The 20,025-nt window shown below is 40.4% G+C and overlaps 1 protein-coding gene across 1 annotated transcript in view; it reads right to left on the reverse strand.

The window, feature by feature from the left end:
• Positions 1 to 20,025, reverse strand: part of CHRNA5 (cholinergic receptor nicotinic alpha 5 subunit) — a 50,140-nt gene that overhangs the window by 1,903 nt on the left and 28,212 nt on the right. The window contains exons 2-5 of the mRNA XM_045448514.1: positions 11,452 to 11,603; positions 5,910 to 5,954; positions 4,694 to 4,803; positions 2,026 to 2,857 (exon numbers count right to left, since the gene is read on the reverse strand). Of these exons, the coding sequence (XP_045304470.1) occupies positions 2,026 to 2,857; positions 4,694 to 4,803; positions 5,910 to 5,954; positions 11,452 to 11,603 (1,139 nt within the window). The remainder of the gene's footprint in view (positions 1 to 2,025; positions 2,858 to 4,693; positions 4,804 to 5,909; positions 5,955 to 11,451; positions 11,604 to 20,025) is intronic.

Raw genomic sequence — 20,025 nt, forward strand, 5'->3', positions numbered from 1 at the left:
AATCACTTTTATTCATATTACATACAGTTATTTCTGTCATTTTTTCTTGTCCAGCAGTGCTTACTTATTTTAATTTCTAAAGAGAATCCAGCCTGGGATTAATCTCAAGCCAAATTAACAACTGGTTCAGAATGATTAGAGGGCGCCTGGGTGGCTCAGTCGGTTAAGTGTCCGGCTCTTGATTTCGGCTCATGATCTCACAGTTCATGAAATCTGACAGTGGAAAGCCTGCTTGGGATTCTCTCTCTCTCTCCCCCCTCAAAATAACTAAACTTTAAAAAAAAAAAAAAAAAAAAGGATAATATGCATTAGCTATTAATCTTCTCACCCCACAATGTGCATTATTTAGTTTTGGATTCCCCAGGGGCTATTTTAATCTAAGCTCATGAATTCAGATCTGCTGGTTGGACCTCATTTCAACCCCCGTTTTGCAGCCTAAGCAGGGAGCTAGCTCAGCAGTTCCGAGTGACCTCAAAGAAAGGGCAGGCTGAGACAGGCCCCTGAACACCAGAGGCTCCCCTCACAGGGCCTTCCCTGGCCCCTGCCTTTACGGAGCACGAGGTCCCCCACAAGAACTCTGCCCCCTCAGCTATGAGAGAATGTGGACTTTAGGTAGCTGTCAACACTCTACTGCTTTTCTAAGTACCCCCCTGAAGACAAATACCATTTACTGGCCCTAGGGGGATGAGCCCTGGTCCTTCTGCACAATACTTTGCAGACATTTATTAATCCAGATATTATATAATCCAGATCATTATTTAACTAATATCTATATTTTAAAGACTCCATCGATAGCTTCAGACCTCATATACTAATCATACTACCATGAAATAGAAATTTTACAAATCCACAAACATTTAAAGTCTTTCAGAAATCTGTTATATGTTCTTTCTGTGAGGAGGACTGTAATTTTACCAGATTCACTTTGCTTCCCAAACCTGCTAGAAATTTTTCCATTTAAAAAAGGTTTGGAAATGAGAATTCATACAATTGTAATGGGGACTATTCAAAGCAAATTCAATTATGAAAATACTACTATAGTCCTAGCTTTAAAAATATCACACAGTAGGGGGCATGTGGGTGGCTCAGTGGGTTAAGCCTCAGACTTCAGCTCAAGTCATGACCTCACAGTTCATGGGTTCAAGCCCCGTGTTGGGCTCTGTGCTGACAGCTCAGAGCCTGCTTCAGATCCTCTGTCCCATTCTCTCTCTGTCCCTCCCTGCTCTCTCTCTCACACTCTCAAAAATAAACATTTTAAAAAATTTTTAATAAAAATATTACGCAATAGAAATATAGTGACAAGATTAAAATTTGACATGTTTTGAAAGAAAATTTAACATCACATTAGTAAAATGTATTCATGTTCAATTCTTACATTGTAAATATTGATCTTAAGCCAATGAGAGTTATTTTTCTATAATAAAGTTTTAAGCAAATTTTTGGTTTTAAGCAAATTAAGCATATTACTAAGCACTGTTTCTAACTTTCACATGAACACTTTGACATATGATATATAACATCCAAGAATATCTTACTGCTTTCAATTTCACTGACATTCTCTTATAAATGAACAAGAAAAAGACATATTCTAGAAAAAATACCTTGGCTGAAATTTATAGAGCCTACATTAGGCTCATTTTCTAAAAAATAAAATAGCTTTTGATAAATTATAATGCCCATTGTGCCTACAGATTACAACAGAATTCAGAAACAAAGTTACAGAAGATAGAATTAAAATAATAATGTCAGAGTCAAAAAAACAAATGGCAGTATTACTACTCTTTAGAATAGAGTAACAACAGTCGGCACAAGGCAAAGTTGCTAAGGGGAATGGAGAGGTGAGATCTGCATAGATGCCCACTGGCAGATGTTTTAACTGAAACAAATTTTGGTAAAGATCTTCCACCGAACAATGTGTCAGCATTTCTGGCCCTCAACCTACACTGAGTCTCAAGGGCCATGCTGATTACTCCCAAACTCAGAATGGAAGCGGATGAGCATTTGTAAACACGACATGTCACAAACCTCACGGACGTCATTCTCCTTCATGACGTGTCTTGTAATGTAGCGGATGGAATCAAGCGCAGCTTCCAATGTGTTTCTAGAAGACTCTGGTCTACTACCGCCCTCAGTTTCCTCTTTCTGAGCGAAGTACCTGTCTACGTGACTCCTCATGCACAGCAGTTTGGGAAGCTTGTGGAGAAATACCTTGCGGACCCAAGGTGCCATTGCGTCGTGTGTTGAGGAAGAACGATGATGGATATTGATAGCGAAGACAGTCACCATGATTGACAGCGTCACAAAAATCATGGTGAACACCAGATACTCTCCAATCAGAGGTATTACTTTGGAAGACGAGGGTATGATCTCTTCAATAACCAGAAGGAAGACAGTCAGAGAGACCAGGACTGACGTGCAGAGACTGAGCTTCTCACCTTCGTTTGAGGGGAGATAGAAGACAAGCACGGTTAAAAACGAGAGCCCGATACAGGGTATAATAAGGAACAAGGTGTAAAAGAGAGGCAGACGCTTAATTACAAATGAGTAGGTGACATAAGGGTACCAGCAGGAGCCATCCGTTCTGTTTCCTTTGCTTCCCGTTGCACTCACAATCTCCCATTCTCCATTGTCAAAAAAATCTCTCTTGTCCACGTCTCGGTCCTCTAAAATTATATCAACCTGTGATCCATCGTAAGTCCAAGAACCAAATTTCATGGAGCAGTTTTGGAGATCGAATGGGAAAAACGTGACATCTATGGTGCAAGAACTTTTGTAGTTTGCCGGTGGAGTCCAGGTGACAGTGCCATCATACCTGATGACCGCTTTCGTGCTGGCCCCTTCAAAACGTCCATCTGCACTGAAATAAACACATGCACGTAACCATGCAGAGACTACACAACGCAGGCCTTCACAAGCCTGAGATGAGAGAAAGTCGACACCATGGCGTGAGATACTTTTTAAACTATTATGCTTGAGATATACCTGCTATGTGTAGGGGACTCTGTTTTAGGGACATCTTATGTAAATATCCGACTTTACTAGAACTGAACTCCTTCCACATCTACTCCAGGACTGACAGTCGATCTCTATTTCACAGAATCCTGAGATTTTAGAGGCTGAAAGATTTCCCTTTACATACAAAATATAATTAGGCTATTGAAACAATAAAATATCGGCCAGAACCTGAATCCACATTTCTAGGCTCTCCACACAGTGCTCTTCTCCTCCATCACAAATACTGGACAGTTACTACAGGGGCAGGAAGGAACATTAGCTCTAAGCTGTGCCTCTCGAGTTCTGCCACCATGTGAGCTCCTATACTGGAAAAGTCTAGTAGGAACATAAGATTTCTATAAAATACTGTTTTTTATCTTAAAACTCATGTGACTTTTGCACACTACTCTTTTACACACTCATGTTTATGTAAAAACGTTTTTCAGAGACTGGGGCGCCTCAATGGCTCAAGTCAGTTAAGCGTTGGGCTCTTGATTTCAGCTCAGGTCAGGATCTCCCAATGCGCAAGTTCAAGCCCTGCATCAGGCTCTGCACTGACAGTGCAAAGCCTGCTTGGGATTCTCTCTCTCCCTCTCTCTCTCTGCCCCTGCCCCACTCACATGTGTGCGCTCTCTCAAAATAAATAAATAAACTTAAAAAAAAAATGTTTACTACGACCTAGAGTAAAATGGTGCTCTGGGAAGCTATATCCTGCTACCTTATAGTTTTGTTTCCTCTTTACCTATTGAGAAACATGGAGGAAAAAGGTGTTTAGAGACTAATATTTTTCACACAGCATTTGCTCTGTCTTCATGCCAAATGCCTGCTTGCAAATAATACAAAATGCTTTAGGATAAGCACAAATTCCCAAGATTTACCCTGGGTTTGTCCTAGAAAAAAATGAAACTCACACCCAGAATCATCCTTTCCCCAAGTTAAAAACCATCCTCAAAGTACACCTAGGTAGGGTGCCTATAAAGATGAGTTCACTCAACATTCCTCATCATGGGATAATCATAATACAGTATTTAAGCAAAATTAGAAGGACGCACATTTGAACATAAAGTATGACTTCAACTATTTTTTAAACACCCCCAAAATCTTGAAGGCAATCTGCCAAATATATAGTCTATTAAATAGGAGGATAAATAGGGATGTCGGGCCGCCCTAGTGTGAACCCCACCCTGCCACATGCAAACTGTGCAACCGTGGACAAGGTTATAATGCCCTCACCTGTTGGACAAGGTTATAATGCCCTCACCTGTTTCCTCATCTGTCAGAAATGCCATTTTAAAGGTACTGTTGGGAATCAAATGAACAAAGCAGAAAGGTACCGCACATGCGGCCAGGCACAGAGTAAGTTCTATGTGTGAGCTCGTGCAAATGGCTGCCTCTAATGCTGGAATGAATAATGGGACTGATTATAGGTGACACCCCTCCCCCAATTTTACACCTTTCTAGACTTCCCAAATGTTTTACACATTTTGGAAAGCAAAGAACACTTTTATGATCAGGAAACAAGACACCAAAAACAGGAGAGGACCCAAAGAACCTATTTGGAGGTTCACAACAGAACACAGATCAAGTCTTTTGATTTTATACGTAAACAATTTTCAGAAGGAAGAAAAATTACTAGTGGCTAATACATAAGTGTTTTCTTTTGAAAACATAAAGTAATATTTAGTAAATAAAAACTTACTTATCAAACAAAACAATGTCTGGGGTCCAGAGAGAGTCTGAAGGGACGCGTATAACTTTTATTCCGCCATAGTCGCCAGGGCGCCATCTTAACTTTACATCTATCCACTCCTGCAGAGCAAAGACAACAGGCTCAGTTTCGATGAAATTGATAGCCATAAGTCATAAAAACTATACTCTTTATGCCAAGTCCAGAAATCCTAGACATAAAATCATCTCTACTCGCCACAGAGAAAATTCACCTCCAAGTCCTTCTTAAGAGTACAGAAGCATAGCCCTGCCCCCGTGTGGTGACTCCAGCCCCGGTCCTCCTGAGACACAGGTGTGCGCCGTGGGTGTGTTCACGGCTCTGTTCAGCACCTCCTCTCACACCAACTGGCCACACCCAGGAGCCGCAGCCATGGGCATCTAAGGTCCAGGTTTAAGGCCTTAAACCTTCTCCATTGTCTTTTCCAGGTGCATTGTCATTGGCTGGACTGGTGCATGCCAGGGGAATTGGATTTATTACATAGTCCACATTTAAACACCTTGTCCACGCTCCACATAGTGACAATTCTGTGATCACATCAAGTTAGGACTCGCACACCAAGAAAAGCATACATGCCTTGTAGGAGTTAGGGTCAGGGAACTGGCGGCAGGTACTAAAATTAGGGATGATAAAGAAAGAGCAAAGGGAAGCACATAACAGCAGCTGAGGACAAAGCTATGACGGCATCGAAGAAAAAGCAGTCTTTTCCAAAAAGGGGCTACGAATGTAAAACTAATTCATCGCCCATTCCCATCCAGCTCCAAGTAAACACCACAATCCTCACGGAGGCCTAGATGCTCGCTACACCGCTGGCTTGCCGCTGCTTCTCTGACCTCATCTACACACCCCTGCTCACCTCTACCCACACCGAATGTGTTCTTCTCCAAGCCTGTCTACTTCCGAGGTACTGGAACAGCTTACCTGTTCCTCTTCCCCAACTCGAATGAAGTTCTTGCCAGCCGGGACTTCTGTCCGTTTTGTTGCCTGTTTCCCTAGTGCCCAGAGCAGCGTCTGGCAGACGGCAGCCACTCCAGCATTGCCTGAACGAATGCGAGAACCCCACCCACCCTCAACCCTCTGCATCCTGCCAATCCACCAAGACCACATGCTCGTGTTTCTTTGCGCTGCAAACCCCACAGGCACAACAGCACCCGTGATCAGTCGGGTGCCTTCGGAGCTTCATACACACCTGTTTCAACCAGACATTCGTTGTCATTAACTGATTTTTCTCATCCTGTGAAACAAAAATTTAAATAAGGCTGATTATTTCAAGGACAGAAGCAATACTTCTTCAAATACGAATTTTCACAGTTTTACACAAACATGCCTGTCCATATAGTACCTATATCTTGTTCATTGGTGCAGCTCTCTGGAAACGCAGGATCATTTTTCCAGCCTAATTTCACGTTATCCCTTTCCAGATGCTCTGAATTTCAGCTGAACCGCCCTGCAGTACACCGCTGGCATTAGATCTAACATTCATACACTCCCACTCTACATCCTGAAATCTAAGATACAATCTAAGAAACAAGCGTGCACATTAGTTTATGTACTTGGCACTAAGAAAGGAAAAGGCTGACAATGAATTTTAAGTTGCCATTAATTACAATACACATCTTGATTTCAGAAGTGCTGACATGTGGAAGAGTGTGCACATCAGAATGAGAGATACACTGTTTCTGTGCCTTCCTGCAGGACTGTAACTTGCAGTTATGTTCCTCTGCTGAGGCAGGGATTTGAATCTCTGAGGAGCTGCTATGTAGAAAAAAAATACTGGGGCCACTGTCCGGAGTGGCAGCTTCATAAGCTTTCACAGCCTGCTTTTCTAGAAAACTGGGGTCTTTGATATTTGCTACTTATACCTTTCTGCCATTGTATCTTTGCTAAGACCAGTTTTACACTGAATTCTCAAGGCCTAATTAAAGAGACAGCTCAGGACGCCTGGGGGGCTCAGTCGGTTAAGCGTCCGACTTCGGCTCAGGTCATGATCTCACGGTTCGTGGGTTCGAGCCCCGCGTCGGGCTCTGTGCTGACACCTCAGAGCCTGGAGCCTGCTTCAGACTCTGTGTCTCCCCTCTCTCTCTGCCCCTCCCCCGCTCATTCTCTCTCTCTCTCTCTCTCTCTCTCTGTCAAAAATAAACATTAAAAAAAATTAAAAAAAAAGATAGCTCTTCCATTACATTTTACTGAAATATCATGGAGCCAATTGGACCAGTACAAGACCATCATGATGACCAAACACAATTCCACCGTGGGCAGGACAGACCCACAGAAGGATGGGGCAATCCCCATAGCCGGGGACAGAGGACAGAGGTTTAGATGGCTCATTCCAAAACACATAAGTGGCCCAGGAGAAAGAAGGAAGAGGGAGGAAGCACATCCCTTGAGATAAAGACATCTGTGACGTCCCTACATGGGAACAATTACTAGGAAATACAGCATGGCCATCACTCTTACACTGTGGCTCCAAAGGGCAATTGTCCTTGAGTAAAACACTAGAGCTGAAAAGGACCTATAGATCTCATCTAGTTAAATCATTCATTCTGCAAAAAGAAACTAGCCCAATGAGGCAACTTGCCTAAAATCACTCCACCAATTGGTAGTAGAACTAATGTTAGACTTCGAAGCTCCTGAGTTTAAACTCTGTGCCACCAGCTCTACTGTCTATCCCAAAGGCACACGCCATCCAGAGAAAGTGCTGACCTCTGCATCAGAATATTCCTAGTAGGCAAAAGTTCTAAACAGAGGCATTAACAATTAGGAAAGTTCCGGTATACTTATTACCTGTGACGCTGTAAGGCAATAGGTCATCTTTGAGAAGCTAATGAAAATTATACACCTTTTCCCCAGAAAAATGTGAACACACATAAATTTTGCACTATGGAGTAGGACCCAGTCAATACTTAGTATCCTCAACAGGAACACAGATACAAGAACAATACCTAAGTTCACAACTGGCCCCAGATGTGAGGGTTAGCCACTACCTTAGGGGATACAGCCTAACTTAAGGTGACCTCAGGTATCTCCCAAGCACCTATAATGTGCTCAGCACAATGCAGGATGCAAAAAAACAAAACCAAAACAAAACCTAGGACGAAGGACAAACGCAGGACTGCACCCAAGAGGACGAGGCACATTAACACAGAGATGTGCCCACACGTAAGTAGAGCAGAAAAGTTTTAGGGGTTTTTTTAAACCCCGAATAGATTTTTTAACCTGACCATAAAACTAGCATCCAACAAGCAAGCCGGCGTGGGGATTTGAGAGACAGAGAGAGCTCGAACATGTAGGAAATAAGGCAGGAATCTGAGCGAACTTTGAGGAGGAGCCCCCAAACATGACCACAAGCCAGAGGGGTAAGAGCTTCGCAGTTAAAGGGACATAAAGCTTCCACTCTCCATGTCCAGGGCCCTCGCCTCCTCTCCCTCTGCTCTTGTCCTCTTTCTCTCTCATCGTCACTGACATTACATGTCCTGGGCTCTTCTCACAGGAAGCAACCCATCCCCGACTTCTGTTCTGGGCTCATCCTTCCTCCACCACCTTCTATGAATGTTCCTCAGGGATCAACTTGCCTGCATTCCCTGCTCACTTTAAAACTCCTCAGTCCAATGTTTTCGATGCTCAGCCGGGCCAGGGTCCCCACACTGACACCCTCAGCTCCTCCCTGCCCACAGAGCCAGCACTGACTTTCCAAGGGCCTCAGGAATGTGGCACAATCACCTGCCATCACAGCGGAGAGCATCATCTTCCCTGTCCTACCCCACAGCAACTGATTCCATCTTCCAGATCCGTCACTCTTCTCTTCTAACCACTCAGGCTTCAAAACCTGACGCCTCCCTCGGTGCTCATTGGTCACGACCTGCTCCTGCTTCTGCCTGGCCTTCTAACCAGCCTCCGAAGCTCCTCTCTCTCTCACTCCTCAAAACCACGTATTTAACTGACCTGCAGCCCTTCCTAAAGCACTGCTGTGACCACATCTGTTGCCTGTCACATCTGCCACTCACTCAGCAACTGCCATGTGCCAGGAACCACTCTGGGCTCTGGGACAGAAGCAAGGGATGAAGCTTAGCCTGCTCTGAGGGTGCCATGCCAGGGCACACAGGTGCCAGCAGTGCAAAGGGCTACGTGAACAGAGGAGCCTGTCTTAGGAACTCTGGAAAGATTTCACCAAGAGTCACACAAATAAATTGGGCCTTGAAGGATAAGTGACTTCTTCCAAGAGGTAAAACCCTCCGGTCGAAAAATGGCAGGAGAGAAAGCACAGTGCAGGCCCCTCCACCGCCCATCAGATGATCCCAGGGAGCGGCCTCCAACAGTGACCTTCTGATCCGAACAGCTGAACAGAACGGCTCCGTCTCACTGCTCAGCCTAGATCATACTGCTCCTTGTTACCCTCCTCTCCGCGTGTCCGATCCTACACTCCAGACAAGGCCAGCTCGAGGGCCTCCGCCTGTGTTCTTTAGTGACCTAAATAATCAAAGTCTGAATCCCCAGATTTTTGTGGTATCACAATTTAGTCCTGCAATGTCCTATAGTCACTCCACTTACTTGCTGATAGTCCCAACTGGAAAGACAGGTCTTTGAGAGGGAGCCCCACTCATCCTCCTACTTCCCCATTTGTACTTATATTGAAAATCTCCTAGCAGAGGGTGAAGGACACAACACAGTCCATATTCACGGATCTTTCTGGAGGCAATTAAGGTGGCATCATCAACACACTAGACTTTTTTAAAATGTATATCCTTTGGGGTGCCTGGCTGGCTCCTTGGTCAGAACAGATGAGTCCAAGCCTCATGTTGGGCATGGAGCTTACTTTAAAAATAAAAAAATAAAAAAGTATATCTTTTGATTCATTAACTGCCTTTCTTAAAGAAAGGAGAAAATTAGACATTTGTGTACAAATATATTCATCATTGTCATTTATAATAGGAAATCCTGGGAATTAACTTCTGCCAACAAGAGAATATTTAAATAAATTATAAATGGGATATCATATAGCCATTACAATTACATTTGAGGATTACGTAATGACATAGGGAAATGTTCTTCATTTAACAACAGGAGAGAAAACGAGCATTGAGTAATACACAGAAGTGTTGGGTCGCTATATATTGTATACCTGAAACTAGCACTGTCTGTTAACTAACTGGAATTAAAATTTTTCAATTTTGGAAACGAAATTGAAGGGAAAAGATTCTTCATTACGTCTAAATACTCCAATTTTAAAACATACACACAAAGAAAAAACCAGCAAGAGAAACAGCAGAATGTTATCATTAGGCATCTTTGGGTGGTAGAATTGCGGTCCATTTTTATTTCCTTATTTGTATTTATTTGCACTTCCCAAATTCTCTACAGAAATTATGTAGAAAATAAAGGCATGCCTATAAGTGTTACTGTACAATCTTTCTCTCTCTCTCTCTCTCTCTCTCTCTCTCTCTCCCCCCCCCCCCCCCCCCCCACACACACACACACACACTCACTGTTTTGGGAACTCAGCAGGGAAATAACTATTGACTGACAGGATCAGAACAAGAAGGAACTAATTTAACAATTAGCATGAACTTTTTAGTTTAAATAGAAAGGATCTCTTGACAGTCAGAACGAGTTACAAGGGAACTGATACTCCCTGGGGGATGTCATACTGAAAAATCTCTGGTATAGTTTAAGTGTGATATTGAAACAATGATCTGAGATACTTTTTGGTCCTAAAAATCTACAAACCTACTCTTGGACTTTTTCTCTTTAAAATGTTGACCTTTTTTGGGGCGCCTGGGTGGCGCAGTCGGTTGGGCGTCCGACTTCAGCCAGGTCACGATCTCGCGGTCCTGGAGTTCGAGCCCCGCGTCGGGCTCTGGGCTGATGGCTCAGAGCCTGGAACCTGTTTCCGATTCTGTGTGTCTCCCTCTCTCTCTGCCCCTCCCCCATTCATGCTCTGTCTCTCGCTGTCCCAAAAATAAATAAATAAACGTTGAAAAAAAAAATTTAAAATGTTGACTTTTTATCATATCTTTAAACAAATTTAATAAGAAACTTCCATATAAAATGTTTAATATCAGGGCGCCTGGGTGGCTCAGTCGGTTGAGTGACCAACTTCAGCTCAAGTCATGATCTCTCACGGTTTGTGAGTTCGAGCCCCACGTCGGGCTCTGTGCTGACTCTGTGTCTCTCTCTCTCTCTCTGCCCCTCCCCCACTCATGCTCTGTCTCTCTCTCTGTCTCAGAAATAAACATTAAAAAAATTTAAAAAGATAAAATATTTAATGTATTTCAACTTATTAAAAATAAACTTATTACTTGGGGCACCTGGGTGGTTCAGTTGGTTAAGCATCCAACTCCAGCTCAGGTTGTGATCTCACGGTTTGTGGGTTTGAGCCCCACATCAGGCTTTGCAATGACAGTGCAGAGCCTACTTGGGATTCTCTGTCTCCCTCTCTCTCTGCCCCTCCCCTGCTTGTGTGAGCTCTCTCTCAAAAATACATAAATATTTTTTGAAAAATTTTTTAAATTGACCTATTACCAACTAAATGATTTCTAATATACAATATTATATAAAAAGTGTATTTCTATGTCTATTGAGTAATAATTATCCTTCCCTGCTGAGTTCCTTTAGGAAAATGACTATGTCTCATTCTCCTTTGTAATCCGTGCCTCCCAACACAGTGCCTAGGCACCCATGATGCTCTCAGGAAGCCTGTATGAAATTGAGTATGTAATGATATGCACACCTACCACATCCACTAATTGAGATATTGCCAGGCCAAACTTTATTTTTATTTTGTCATTCAGGTGTTCCACAGGACGAACCCATCTTTCATAGTCTTGAAATAAATCCTTTAACAAACTATCTTCATGTTTTGCAACAAAGGATGGTTCAGCTAACCCTGTACAACAAATTTTGAAAAGTTAGTGTATCAACTTCTCTCCCACCAAATACCTCTACTTTAAAAAATGTTTGGCTTTATCAATGAACCAAACTATTATTTAGGTTATTAATGGAGCTCTTAAAATAAAACATTGATACAAATGTTTATGACCAATAAGGGACACTGTGGTTTAGATACATTTCTTAGTTAAATCAGATTACTCACATGGAAGTACACTGAGTTCCTTAGGAAACATTCAGTACTTAATACAGAGTACTGTAATGAAAGATTTTAAGCTTTTAAATAAGTTACCAGGGCTAGAGGGGTTGCTTGTCATAAAATTCCAAACCTAGAAAATAGATATGTTCCAGTAAAGTTCATTTATCAACTGTAAATATAAAATACATAAGCTTTAATTTACATGATTTTAATATACAAACATACAAATACTGAATGAATTATTCAGATTCGTCATAGCTTTGTTTGCTATCCATTTGTATAAAATTACCTTAGGACCTAACACTTAAAAGAGAGAGAAACAAAATTTTTAAAATTTTAGATGCCATAGCCAAAGACTGGTTAGATTTATGGGTCACAGTTATGTTCAGACTTCTATGGAGCTTAGTTAAACATCTCTGAAGAAATGAGAGTTTCAGTGTTGAATGGGTTGGAGTCTCTGTTAGGATACCTGAAATGTGTGAAATTCATGCATGACATTGACTCAAGACTCATCATTTTACAAAAAAAAAAAAACATTTGCTTGAACCAAAATATCACTGGCTTATTTATCATAAAGTCCACATGCAGGGATTTATAGCTCATTACGGTCCTTCCCCAACCTCAACAAAATGGTCTGACAGAGAATTAGCACTTTCACAGAATCTTCTCTCTTTATTCTAACAGACCATGTTTTCTATGTGCAGCTATCAAAGAGCATCCCATTCCTCCAGCCAGAGGAAATGCCTATTTCTCCATCAGGAATGCAGCTTATTCCTAGAGCTTATGTCTTGCTCCCCTGGGCAATTTAGGATACTTGATTTAATCCCTAAATACCATAGATTTTGCACCATGCCTCCCATAAAAGACTCCTTATGTTGAAATGCACAGCGTTGGTGGGGTGCCTGGGTGACTCAGTTGGTTAAGCGTCCGACTTTAACTCCGGTCATGATCTCGCGGTTCATGGGTTCGAGCCCCTCCTCAGTGTCAGGCTCTGTGCTGACAGCTCAGAGCCTGGAACCTGCTTCAGATTGTGTCCCCCTTTCTCCCTGCCCCTCCTCTGCTCTCACTCTGTCTCTCTCTCTCAAAAATGAATAAACGTTAAAAAAAAAATTTGTTTTAATGCACAGTGTTGGAGAGATTTCAATTCAACTAGAATGTTTGTATTAGAGAGTCATTCTTTTTAATGTTTAATAGCCATTAATTTTAGACCTTCATGTTAAAATAGCATCACTGGGGTACCTGGCTGGCTCAGTGGGTACAGCATGCGACTCTTGATCTTGGGGTTCTGAGTTCAAACCCCACGTTGGGTGTGGAGCCTACTTAAAATTTTTAAAAATTTTAAATAAAATAGAATTATTGAAACATTTCTCCTTTCCTAATCCTGTTTAAAAATTTTACGGACTCTGAAAAAAAAAATTATAGCCTCTGAAACACCAAAAGTTTGAGGTTGTCTGAAGGATAAAAATAACAAATAATATGTATTTTCATAGCACCTAAGAAGCTTTTGCCTTAGGGGAAAAGATACTAGCTTCAATAGCCACTTCAAATCTTCTTTGGAAGAAAGAAGATAGGACATAAATAAATTGATAAATTAATCCCAACATTCTACTAATGATAACCCTTAAGATACTGCCTTGTAAATATCTTCTTAGTACATTCAATATTATAAATGTCATTTTTTTAACACAGTTTTACACAAATGGCAGATACTAATGTCTGTGGTATTTTAGCACAAAACCTTAATCATGCATTCAATTCTTAGAGAATTTTCAGCTGGCTCTAAATGTGTTAGGCTTATGCTGCTCATAAACCTCAGAATGTTAAAAAGGAGAAGATCCAATTCATCCCCCTCACTTCAGAACAAGGGTATATGACCAAAAACGCCAGGACTAGAGAGCTGGTTAACGGCGGAGCTGGGAAGGGTACCCAGGGCTCCCCTCCGCCTCTTACTCTTTCCCCTAACATCTTCCACCTGTGACAACTCTGTAAACGTGCTTAACTGGTGCTGCACTCTCTGAGAGCTCCGGCCCATACTGATTTTTGCTCATTCAACAAATGTTTATTGGGCATGTGCCTCATATTAGGCACTGTGCCAAGTACTGGGAACACATGGATAAACAAAGACAGTAGCAAAGACTGACAAAGTGTACGTGATACTGTATGTAAGCTACATTCTACAGAAACTGAATCAGGGGCCTGGGTGGCTCAGTCAGTCAAGCATCCAACTTTTGGTTTCAGCTCAGGTCATTATCTCACAGTACATGCTTGGAATTCTCTCTCCCTCTCTTTCTCTGCCCCTCTCCCTCCCTCCCTCCCTCTCTCTCTCTCTCTCAAAATAAATAAACTTAAAAAAATTTTTTTAAAGAAACTGAATCAAACGGAAATAGTCTTTTTAAAAACTTGTTTTGAATAGTTAACATTTGCTCATTCTACTCAAAATAAATGACTTAAATCAATTACTTTTGAACCTCGGTTCCTTAGAGTCCCAGGGCATTTCTTTTTCATACTATTTTTGACCAAGATTGTATACTATTTAGCATATACCACTCTATGCTGTTTTCCAATTATATCACATAAGTCTTGGATCTCCAAAGAAACCAATGTCCTAAAAGGTAAAAATCATTTCTATACTTTAGCATTTCTACAGCCCTAAGTATAATGCTGATCACAATAGTTCCCTTAATACATTTTAGTTTTCCTTCCCTTACTGACTTAAAAAGAGAGAACTAGGAGAAAGTATTTGCAATCATTTATATAAGGGATGCATATCTAGAATACATAAAGGACCATTACAAACCAATAATGAAAAGACGAAATAACCCAATTTTAAAATGAGTAAGGGATCTGAACAGACATTTTTCCAAAGAGGAACAGCCAGTGAGTATCTGAAAAGATATCCAACACCTTTACCATCAGAAAAATGCAAATCAAAGCTACCATTTCCCACCCAGTAGGAGGGCTGCAGTCGAACACTGAGACCGCAACAAGTGTTGGAGAGGGTGTGGAGAAATTGGGACCCTTATACGCTCCTGATGGGAATGTAAAATGGTGCAGTTGCTTTGGAAAACATTTGGCAGTTCCTTAAAAAGTTAAATATAGGGTCACAATACCTAGCAATCCCATTCCTGGTACCCACCCCAGAGAAATGAAAACAGCTGTCCACACAAAACTTGTACCCGACTGTTCACAGCATTATTCATAAGAGCCAAAAAGTGGAAACAACCCAAATGTCCATCAAATGATAAGTGGATAAAATGTGGAATATCCAACGGAATATTAATTTGCCATTAAAATTAGTGAATTAATGATACATGATACAGGTGAACTTTTTAAGTATTAAGTATTATGCTAAGAAGCCAGTCACAAAGACTATATATTATATTATATGATTCCATTTACATGAACTATCCAGAATAGGCAAAGAGGATGGTTTGGGGGAAGAGGGAGGGAAAAAATGTTCAAATGTCAATTTTGATGACAGTCACACTAGCCTGAATATACTAAAAATCAGTGAATCATGCACTTTAAATAGGTGAACTAAATGGTGTGGGAATTATATATGGATAATGCTGTTACTAAAAAGAGAAACTTACAGCACTTTGGTGGCTCAGCCAGTTAAGTAGCCTACTCTTGATTTTGGCTCAGGTTGTGATCTCACAGTTTGTGAGTTCAAGCCCCACGGCGGGCTCTGCACTGATAACGCAGAACTTGCTTTGGATTCTCTCTCTCTGCCCTTTCCTTGCTTCTTGTATTCTCTCTAAATAAATAAATAAACTTTAAATATATATATATATATATATATATATATATATATATATATACATATACGCACACATATATATATAAATATAAATTTATTTATATTTATGTATATATATATATATATATATATATATATATAAAGAGAACCTTTTTATGACTGAATTGTGACTAGGAAATACGTGTACAATACAGCAGTGAATCACAGTTGAGAACATGTAACAAACAATATAGCTATAACCTTTGGAAAAATTTTATTTGAATAGTTACCCCACAAGTTTTCCTTTGCAAATAAAAAAAATAAAACCAAATGTGCAATGCCACTGCACTTATTTTCTTTATTTCTTTCTAATATTTTATACCTTTCCTAGTAATAGTCTATTTTTTTTCTTAATTAAGACTTTATTCCTCTAAACAAACACTGGTGAATTCTACCAAACATTCAAAGAAGAATTAACACTAACCCTTCTCAAATTCCTTCAAAATACAAAAGAGGAATAAACACTTTCAAATTCATTTTCCCAGGCCAGCATCACCCTGATACCAAAACCAGACAAGGACTCCACAGAAAAGAAAATCCAATCCAATCCAAAGGTCAATATCCCTGATAAACACATATGCAATAATCCTCAACAAAACATATTAGCAAATTGAATCAACAACACATTAAAAGGATCATACACCATGAATGGGTGGGATTTATTCAAGGGATGCTACATGGTTCAATATCAACAATATCCACAAATCAATATGATAAACCACACTTAAAAAATGGAAGATAAAAACCATCTGATCATCTCAACAGATGCAAAAAAAGAATCTTTTTTTTCAACATCCATTCATGATAAAAAAAAAAAACAAAAAAAAAAAAACAAAAAAAAACCTTTCAACAAAGTGAGTACAGAGGAAACATACTCAATATATGAAAGGTCATATAAAGGAGAGCCTGGGTGGGTCAGTCAGTTAGGCATCTGACTCCTGATTTTGGCTCAGTTTATAATCTCATGGTCTGTGAGTTCGAGCCCCATGTCAGGCTCTGTACTGACAGTGTAGAGCCTGCTTGGGATTCTCTCTCTCTCCCCTCCCCTGCTCGCTCACTCGCTCTCTCTCTCTCTCTCTCTCAAAATAAGCTTTTAAAAATGAAAGGCCAGGGGCGCCTGGGTGGCGCAGTCGGTTAAGCGTCCGACTTCAGCCAGGTCACGATCTCGCGGTCCGTGAGTTCGAGCCCCGCGTCAGGCTCTGGGCTGATGGCTCAGAGCCTGGAGCCTGTTTCCGATTCTGTGTCTCCCTCTCTCTCTGCCCCTCCCCCGTTCGTGCTCTGTCTCTCTCTGTCCCAAAAAAAATAAATAAACGTTGAAAAAAAAAAATTAAATAAATAAATAAATAAATAAATAAATAAATAAATAAATGAAAGGCCATATATGACAAGCCTACAGTTAACACCATACTCAAAAGTAAAAAGCTGAAAGTTTTTTTCTCTAGGATCAGGAAAAAGACAAGGATGTCCACTCTCACCACTTTTATCCAAAACAGTACTGGAAGTCCTAGCCACAGCGATGAGGCAACAATAAGGAATAAAATGTATGTAAATCAGGAAGAAGTAAAACTGTCACTATTTACAGATGACATGATGCTATATATAGAAAACCCTAAAGACTCCATCAAAAAAATGGTTAGGGAGCACGTGGGTGGTTCAGTTGGTCAGGCATCCGACTCTTGGTTGCAGCTCAGGTCAGGATCTCAACAGTTTGTGGGTTCAAGCACCACATTGGGTTCTACACTGACAGCACAAAGCCAGCTTGGGATTCTGTCTCTCTCCCTCTCTTTCCACCTCCCTTTCTCACTTTCTCTCTCAAAAATAAATAAATAAACATTTTTTTTAAAAATGGTTAGAACAAATTCAATAAATCAATACACAAAAATCTGTTGCATTTCAATACTGAACTGATAATGAACTATCAGAAAGAGAAACAAGTAAATCATCCCACTTACAACTGCATTAAATTATAGTTATAAACTTAATCAAGGAAGTGAAAGATGTGTACACTGAAAACTATAAGATATTAACGGAAGAAGTTGAAGATGATACAAATAAACGGAAAGATATTCCATGCTCATGGATTGTAAGAATCAGTATTGTTAAAATGTCCAAACTATCCAAAACAACCTACAGGTTCAATGTAATCCCTATCAAAATTCCAATGGTCTTTTTCCACAGAAATAGAATAAATAATCCTAAAATTTGTATGAAACTACAAAATACTCTGAATAGCCAAATCAATCTTGAGAAAGAACAAAAAAGCTGGAGGCATCATGCTCCTTGATTTCAAACTATATTACAAAGCTACAGTAAAATATAATCAAAACAGTGTGGTCTAGGTATATAAACAAACATAGATATCAATGGGACGGAATATAAAGCACAGAAATAAATACATGCAAATACGATCAATTAATTTATGACAAAGAAGCCAAGCCAAAAATATACAATGGGAAAAGCACAATCCTTCAGAAACTGTGTTTGGAGAACTGGACAGCCACATGCATAAGAATGCTACTGGACCACTATGTTACACCATACACAAAATTAACTCAAAATGGATTAAAGATTTGAATGTAAGACTTGAAACCATAAAACTCCGAGAAGAAAACATAGGTAATAAGCTCCTTGTCATTGATCTTGGCGATGATTTTATGAACTCAACACCAAAAGCAAAGGCAACAAAAGCAAAAATAAATAAGTGGAACTACATTAAACCAACATTCTTCTGCTCAGCAAGGGAAACCATTAACAAAATGAAAAGGCAACTACTGAATGGGAGAAAATATTTGCAAATCATACATCTGTAAAGGGGTTAATATCCAAAATTTAATTTAAGGAACTCCTACAGCTCACTAGCAAAACAAACAATCCAATTTAAAAATGGGCAGAGAATATGAATAGACATTTTTCCAAAGAAGACATACAGATCACCAACAGCTACGTGAAAAGGCGCTCAACATCACCGATGATCAGGGAAACGCAAATCAGAACAACAATGAGATACCACCTCACACCTGTTAGAATGGCTATCATTAAAAAAGTCAAGAAAAAGACAAGCGTTGGCAAGGATGTGGAGAAAGAGAAACCCTCATGCACTGTTGGTGTGAATGGAAACTAGTGCAGCCATTCTGGAAAACAGTATACAGATTCCTCAAAAAATTAATAACAGAACCACCACATGATCCAGCAATCCCACTTCTAGGTATTTATCCGAAGAAAATGAAAACACCGATTCAACACTAACCCAACTCAACTCCAAAGAAGGAAATCTTGCCATTTCTGACATCATGAATGGACCTTGAGGGAATTACACTAACTGAAATAAGTCAAAGACAGACAATGTATGACCTCACTTATATATGGAATATTTATTTTTAAAAGGTCACAAATGCAGAAAACAGATTGATGGTTAACAGAGGCGAGGGTGGAACGGCTGGGCAAAATGCATAAAGGGGATCAAAAGTACAAGGCTGCAGATATAAAGTAAAATGTCATAGTGATACAATACACAGCATGGTGACTGTAGGTAATAATACTGCGTTGCATATTTGAAAGATGCTGAGAGAGTAGACCTTGAAAATTCTCATCAGAAGAAAAAAATTGAAAGTGTGCATGGTAAAGGATGTTAATTAGACTTATTGTGGTGATCATAAAAAATAACTTAAAAACTGTTTTTAAGAGATTATTTTGTAGAGCAGTTTAAGGCTCATAGCAAATTTGAGGGAAAGGGATAGAGATTTCCTACATATTCCCTGCCCCCCAACATGCACAGCCTTCCCGTTACCAACATCCCCCACCCGAGTGGCACATTTGTTACAAATGATGAACCAACACTAATACATCATTATCACCCAAAGTCCATGATTCACATTATGATTCAGCCTTAGTCTTATATATTCTATGGGTCTGGACAATGTATAATGGCATGTGTCCATCATTACCATATCAGAGTGAGTATTTTCGCCGCCTTAAAAATCCTGTGTTCTGCCTATTCGGCCATCCTCGCCACAACCCCTGGCAACCACTGATCTTTTTACTGTCTCCATAGTTTTACCTTTAACAGTCTATCTTTGAGGACTATTCTGACAAATAGAAAATGAAATTTGCTATGGTCTGAATGTTTGTGTCCCTCCCCCCCCCCCCAAATTCAGGTTGAAATCATCACCCTCAAAGGTGATGGTATGAGTAGGTAGGGCCTTTGAGAGGTGCTTAAGTCATGAGGGTGGAGCTCTCATGACTGGAATTAGTGCCTCATGAAAAAGTCTCCAGAGAGCTTCCCAGCCCCTTCTGCCATGTGAGGGCACAAGACGTGTCCTGGAAGAGGACCCTCATCTCAGACCCCCAGCCTCCAGAAGTGTGAGAGATACGTCCCTGTAGTTTACAAGCTGCCCAGTCTGTTACACTGTGTTACAGCAGAAC

This window comes from Leopardus geoffroyi, chromosome B3 (assembly GCF_018350155.1).
Source record: "Leopardus geoffroyi isolate Oge1 chromosome B3, O.geoffroyi_Oge1_pat1.0, whole genome shotgun sequence".
Lineage (NCBI taxonomy): Eukaryota > Metazoa > Chordata > Mammalia > Carnivora > Felidae > Leopardus > Leopardus geoffroyi.